The sequence below is a fragment of the Neomonachus schauinslandi genome, chromosome 7 (assembly GCF_002201575.2).
Source record: "Neomonachus schauinslandi chromosome 7, ASM220157v2, whole genome shotgun sequence".
In the NCBI taxonomy this organism is placed as follows: Eukaryota; Metazoa; Chordata; class Mammalia; order Carnivora; family Phocidae; genus Neomonachus; species Neomonachus schauinslandi.
The window spans coordinates 108047003-108054350 of NC_058409.1; the positions used below are offsets into that span (position 1 = coordinate 108047003).

General features: G+C 47.4%; 1 protein-coding gene across 2 annotated transcripts in view; it reads left to right on the forward strand.

Moving 5' to 3' along the window:
- The window catches only part of GLRA1 (glycine receptor alpha 1), an 81832-nt gene extending 76479 nt beyond the window's left edge, over positions 1-5353 (forward strand). Inside the window, exon 9 of one of the 2 annotated variants that reach the window (XM_021697229.1) lies at positions 5039-5353. In XM_021697229.1, the coding sequence (XP_021552904.1) occupies positions 5039-5353 (315 nt within the window). The remainder of the gene's footprint in view (positions 1-5038) is intronic. The other variant, XM_021697235.1, reaches the window with a different exon arrangement.
- Positions 5354-7348: the final 1995 nt, after the last annotated feature.

The following is a 7348-nucleotide window of genomic DNA, read 5'->3' on the forward strand; positions in this document are numbered from 1 at the left end:
CCCCCTTGCCAACGAGGCACTTTTCTCTAGGTCCTGCTTTGGCATGGACTGTATCTGCCAGAGGAAGGATTCTAATTATATGTCTAGAAAGGAGGGGTGCCATTTTTCTCATCTGCACAAGGATGCTGTGTGAGCTAGCAAAGATCATGCTCTAATAAAACTCAGTTTCCCTCCTTCTGAACAGTCATCTTGATTTATAATCATACATTCATGATGTAGTTGTTTTGTGCTTATCTCTCCCACTGAATTATAAGCTCCCTGAGGGTGGAGACCATGTCAACTCTGGCTCAGTGCTATGTCTCTGGTGCCTAATACAATGCCTGACATACAGTGAACATGCCATTGGTATTTACTGAACCTATGGACAAAGGGATAAACTCATGAACACAGAGGAGCCCTTCTGGTCAGAGAGCCTAGCCAGAAGTTTTTCCAGCAACAGATTAGGGCAAACAAGAATCCATACGCTATGACCTGTCAGGCCATGCCACATCGCTGCCACACACCAAGGCCCCCCCCAAGCTTTAGATTGACCTACGTCAAATAGCTATCTATCCAGCTACAATGTGCTGTGTCAGAGGACCCTGTCTCTTTATCACTATTTAGTATGTGACTTCAAACTCACCTTTTTCTGGGCCCAGTTTCTCCATCTATAAAGTGGACTAAATTGGCACAGTGGGGGACTGTGGTGAGGATTAAATCAGATTACAAAGGAACTTTAAATTCTGTTCCTGTCACACAAGTACCAGGGAATAAAATGATTACACACGCACAGAATTTCCATCAGAATGTTCCTTAAACATCAGCAATTTGATTCAATTAACTTCTAGCAGTTTACCATAGGCAAGAGGCAGACATTTCAAGACAGAAGATGTCCATGGGAGTTCAGGTATAACCATCCTTCTAAATCTGCACTGGAAGAGAAAACTATCTTAGGTGCAGCAAGCCAGACAGGATTTCTCAAAAGACTTCTAGTTTTAGTCCTTACTGCCCATTGGATACTTAGCCTCTGACTATTAAAATAATCTAAGCAAGGAATGGACCAAACATAACATTCTTGGGAATTTATTATTTTTCCTTTTTCCCCACTGGCTAGCTGTTTTTTGCACTTTCCTCTGCTAAAAGAGGGTTAATACATTTGTTGAAGAGACACTTATTTGGGGAAACTATGTCCATAATATTTGACTAGCATCAGGCCACTAGACTGTGCACTGCACAACTCCAGGGGGCACTATTTGCAGAGACAAAAATGTAAATGGAGCCCCCCTGCAGACGTGCAGTATGGTGGGCCTACGGTACCTCCAAAGGCTGCCTCCACCCTCGCCAACTCCCCACCAGCTTTACACACCAGAGAAAAACTAAACTTTCTCGAGGGCCAGGTGAAATATAAATAAAGCCACTATCAGATTTGATCAGATATCCCTGCTCGGTTCCCTCCCCGCTCTCTCATAGCTCATGTTCGTGTTGAAAGAGCCCTTTAGAGGGCATCCTGTCCACTCCTCCCACGCCAATGACAACAGCAAGGAGGAGCAAGTCACTAGGATCACAGAGGCTCTAGTGGCAAAGCAGGGTAGGTGCTGGAGGTCCCATGGCTCCCACTGGCCAGACACCATCAGTTGCTTATCTGTTCACCAATATTGCCATCCTGAAGCAGATAAAAACAGCCCTGCAATTTATTAGATCACAAATAAGAACTAAGACTTATCCCAAGGCAGAGGTCAAAAACCAGTAGCCAGAAATCAAATTCAACATGCAACTGTCTTTAATTTCACTAGCAGTGTCTCAGAAGTCTAGAATAAGGTGCCAGCATTTAAAAATCACACTTTAATCTTCATTCAAAAAGTCACAGCCTCTGGTCCCACTGGATTCACATCCCACCTGATACTGGGGCACTGGAACTGCCCTTAGGTAGGGAATGCATTCTCTGCTTTGCCACAGTCCCTTCTGACTGGAGATTTTGTCAGCCCTGGCTCATTTCTTCATTCACATTTCTCCTGCGTGGCCCCTTGTGTGTGGTTGAATCAGTGTGACCTTGTTCCTAAGGGCTCTGAAATTGACCCAAATGTCAGAAACTACAAGGATGCAGAATTGGGTTCACCATAAAGCAGTGCTTCCTTTGGAGTAAGCCCCTCTGGATATGGCTTGTACATCAGCAGTGTATAAACTTGGGCTGCAGAAACCTCCCTTCAGCAGGAAGTTCGCAGAGGGGGTTTTCAGCCCCAGATGGTGAGTGAAAAGGAACTAGCTCCATGCCTGAGTTTCTCAGAGCCTGTGATCTTGGCCAGGCTCCTCAAATCCCACCATCCTCCCATGTTACCTCATTTGTTGGGCACAAAGCATCTGGTCCTCAAATTCCCTGGCCGGCCTCATTAGTCAGATTATTAGGAAATCTGCGAGCCATACTGGGCAGGCACCCTCCCAACCTCCCTGGGAGGAGGAGACGACCAGATTGTAACCGCTCCATCCCCAAGCCTTCACTTCCTGCCATCTGCTGGGGAGAACAGGAATAGCAAGCCTCTCTCCGTCATTTCTAGGGAATTTCCTTTCTCCTGGCTACAGTGTGAAATTGATGATCATCTAAGTAGATGGGGCCTCCAGGCCACACCTCCACTCCCTCCACTTCCATTTTTAATTGATGAGGAAGGCAGAGAAAAATTCGCCCAAAGCTGTACATAAAATTAATTTGGTGCTTCCCTTGCATAACTAGAGCCCGGTGAGAAAACATTTTCAAGCACCCCATCCTGCAGCAAGGGCAGCAATAGAGCTGGACCCAGACCCCCTTCCAGCCACAGGGTCCAGTAATTTGGAGCGCTGCCCCCAACTCCTTTCCTTGGTCCTGGCACAAACCCTCTACTGTTGCCCTACTCATAGACAAATATTTACTGGGATCTATTTGCCCAGCACATGTTCCTTCCCCCTTTCTGCAATGAGAGTGTTGGACCAGATTCAACAATTTGCCAAAGATTTCTTGAGCATTTTCCATGTCTCAAATCCTCCTGGTGCCAAGAATACAACCCCATTTAAAAAAAAAAAAAAGGAAGCTAGGAGTAGTGAAGATATACTGGTAAACATTTACTTATTCAACAAATATTTACTGAGCTTTGAGCTTATGTCCAGAAACACTGTTCATATGTTCAGTGTTCAGGGTGCAATGAACATGAATAAGACTCTGCCTGCATGGAGCTTAGAGTCTAATGGGAGAAACAGACATTAATCCAGAAACAATGTGGAGCGCCTGGGTGGCTCAGCCGGTTAAGAGTCTGACTCTTGATTTCGGCTCAGGGTCCTGAGATCAAGCCCCACATCAGGCTCTGCACTGGGCGTGAATCCTGCTTAAGATTCTCTCTCTTCCTCTCCCTCTGCCCTTCCCCCACCCGCACTCTCTAAAAAAAGAAATAAAAAATAAAAAGGTTTGCAAGAGATAAAGATTATATATATATATATATATATCTTTTTTTTTTTTTAAGAAACATAATGTGATAAGAGCTTTAAAAAAACAACAGAGCAGGATGTATAGGGAGCTCATGGAGCACATAGCAGGGGCACCTCGTCTATTCTTGCCCTTGGGGAAGGCTTCCAAATAAGACATTAGTTCAGTGAAAGAGAAGGTGTTGGAAGCAGAGGTTAGGAGTACGTTCCCGGAAGAGAGGACAATCTGAGCAGAGGCCCATGGTTAAAAAAGAAAGAGCATGGCACGTCTGAATATCTGTAAATATTTTGGGATGACTGGTGCATATGGTGCTGGAAAGAGAATAGCACAGATGAGACTGGAGAGGGCAGAGTCCGGGCCATCTAAGGCCTTGTTCACCACGTAAGGACCTTAATTATCCTGAAGCCAGTGACAGCCCATTAAAGAGTTCAAGCAAAAGATGACCAATACGATGTGTGTTAAGACAACTCAGGTGGGTTGAAGGGGCCAGCCGGGAGGCAGTAGGAAGACTGGGCTGGAAGTTGTCACAACAAGCCTGTGGGGTGGCCCAAGCAAGGGTGGCAGGAACAGAGCTGGAAAGGGGCTCATACACGGTGTCTCCTGTTCTCTGTCAGCCCTGTTCTACATAGGAACAAGCGGAAGATAGGCTGTCTCCCTCCCTAGGAGGACAATGGGAGCCTCTCGGTGCCAGCGCGGAACTCACAGGGGAAGATCACAAAGCTAGACATGATGAGAGCGGACAACAGTGTCTGCACGAGTCAGATCAGAAGATCACCACGAGCTGGGAAAGGGAGACATTAGAAGAATACGGGCAGAGGCGTGTTGGTAGTGAGCATAAGGCAGGGTGAGAGAAATGCACAGGGGGGACTGGCAAAGTGCAACCAAACTGGCAGGTATGCCAAGCATAAGGTAAGGGGAAGGGCAAAGGCCTGTAAAGGTAAGTTGGAGCCAAAGGATGAAGGGCTTTGAACAATAACTTAATCCAGAGCTATGTCTGAGGTCACAAGTGCCAGGGCTGTGGGAATGTGGAGGGAGAAAGCAGCTGTGGCTTCCCCGGCGGTGTGTAAAACAGGGCTGAGGCCCACAGCATTTGCTCTCTCCCCCAACCCATGCCCAAGAACACACCAACTGGGGGGATGGGGTGGGGGAGAAGGGCAAGAAGGCAACAGAGGCAAAGCAGGGGATCTCTCCAAATCGTCCCGATTTCTAAAAAAACAGCATTCGAACGTCTGCTCATCTATAACCTCTGATGGTCAAAAGAACCCCTGGTTGTAGTGGGGTGAATCTTTCCCCCCATTTATAGGAAAATATGAAGTAAAAAAACCTGAGACTCAAATAGAGAAGTGACTTGCCTAAGGCCACATGGCCAGCAAGTGACCGAGCCGGACATGGTCTGCAGACTCTAGGCCACATTCCTATCCCCTGGTTTGCATCTGTTTCAGCATGCAAGCGGCGCCCCTCTATAAGGCGTAACTCCCCAGCCAGCCTAAGAGCCTTAAGAAACCTGGAATGGTAGAGGCAGGGGGGCAGGGAGAACCAGATGGGCCTGGCCTGGCCCCCAGGGGAGTGCCTTGCAGGGAGGGTGCCCAGCCCCTGTCTTATTTTAAGTAGAGCCCCATGCTGAATCTGTTCCAGGAGGATGAGGCCGGAGAGGGCCGCTTCAACTTCTCTGCCTACGGGATGGGCCCAGCCTGTCTGCAGGCCAAAGATGGCATCTCGGTCAAAGGCGCCAACAACACCACCACCACCAACCCCCCTCCTGCACCATCTAAGTCCCCGGAGGAGATGCGAAAACTCTTCATTCAGAGGGCCAAGAAAATCGACAAAATATCCCGCATTGGCTTCCCCATGGCCTTCCTCATCTTCAACATGTTCTACTGGATCATCTATAAGATCGTCCGCAGGGAGGATGTTCACAACCAGTGACGGGTCTGGGATGGAGGGGCGTGGGGAGGCTGGGAGAGGGCAGAGTGGGAATAGCACAGGAATCTGAGAGCCTAAGGAAGAGGAGAAGAGAGGGAGGGGGCACACATACACAACTCCCTCTTTCTCTGCACTATGTGCAATAGCAAAATGCAGTGATGCATGAATCTTAGAATGTGGCTCTATTTAACCATGGGTGGGCTGCTGGGAGGGGGGAGGGAGAGCTTTTCTAATATCGGAGCTGAGGGGTCAGGAGGAAGGGGAGGGTTAGTGGGGGGGTAGGGAGTGGGGGAATAACAGCTTTCAAAAATTTGAGTCCATGGGCTGGGCAGTTTTCCTATTTGGAAGGAGAGTGCAGTCTGCCCCAGAGCAGAAGGAAAGCAATGTAATATATGATATATATTCATGCTTAATATTAATGCAAAACCACAAGAACAAAAGATTTGTTTCTAAACCTATCAGCCTAGTAACTGCTTAAATTTTTAAAGCCACAGAAGTGATGGACAATTTTTCCCAGAGTGGAAACAGTCACAAAGCTTGCTCTGGTATGTGTCCCATATCACAGCCCTCCAAATGCCATGCCTGTCTTCAAACCGGCCCAGGTGGACACATGCCAAAAAGCCATCCCACCTCTGCTTCCAGAGGGTTATGCGGCCTGGCCATGGGTAGTGGAAATGGGGAAAGGTGGAGAGAAGAGAGGGAATGGCTAAGGAGATGGGACATCTCAGAGACCCAAGGACTGCTAATCAAGACAACTCCACCTCAATCCTCAGGTCTCAAGGCTAAGGACCACACCTGCCCCTCTCTGAGCCCTCTCGCTTCTATGATTCAACACCCACCCCACTTACCCTCCACTGCCACCCAGAAATGGCCGCCATGGTTTTCCCATTATATTGCCAATATGCAATCTTTTTTACGGTTAAAAAAAAAGTAATAATCTCAAGAAGTAATATGCAGATAGACTGAGTATAAACAGATGCACTTTTTTCAAATGTCTATTTTTTTGGAGAGTCTCTTTGGAACTGCAAGTGGGTATGTATTTGGGAAGGTGGGGTCGGTGGGATGAAGTAGATTTATTCTATAATGGCTCTACAGAGTGAAGTTTTAAGAGGTGAAAGGGTAGTAATGAGGCTGCCGCAGCTCAGATATATACGGGTGGAAAGAAATAGTAATGTTTAGAAAGTCTGTTCATTATATTTTGACATTTCATATGCCACAAATAATGTGGGAAGCATGGGGAGATGACCCCATTATATTTTTATAAATCTTTTTGTTTTCCTTTTTGGTGCTTTGCTTAGCTTTAACATTTAGGAAAGTTAGACAAATATTTCTTTCCTTCTAACTCTGAAGTGCTAGAACTACCCCAGGTTAGCTAGGGCACTCCAGAAAAAAGGAGAGGGACTAGGAAATAAATTGTGAGGGGTGGGGGACCCTGCTGAAGGACACGGATGTTCACTGATGGAGGGTCTGCAACAGGGACTGCTAAAGACAGGAGCAGCCTCTGTCCTCTCTGCCAACAGCATCATGCTTGAATGATGGCACCGCTGTCTGGGGCATGCTCCCTGCTGCAGCCTGTGACCGGTACACTGGGCTACGTTTCTTCCTTTGCACTTTAGTGTCTTGGCTTTGGATCAAAGTAGTGGTAGATGGTGGGACACGGCAGACAGTCGGTTTGTCCTGAGGCCTGGGGTTTCACAGGGGTCTTTAGAGTATCCCCAGTGTGGGGGAGAAGAGAAGGGAGACACTGGGACCCTAACTCTTCCCTCAAGCCCCTTCCCCGAGGGAAATTTCTCCCATTCCCTGTGGCACAATGGCTAATACCTCTAGAGGCCCAAAACACCAAGCCAAAAGACAAGGATCTAGAGTGATTTGGGTAAAGAAAATGCACTGTGCAGCCAAAAGAGGATTTGGCTTTGAGGCTTGAATGAAAAAATTGTTTACATCCAGGGTCAAGGTCAGTAAGTCATTGCCTTCCCTTCTCTTGACGTGTGTAGACCA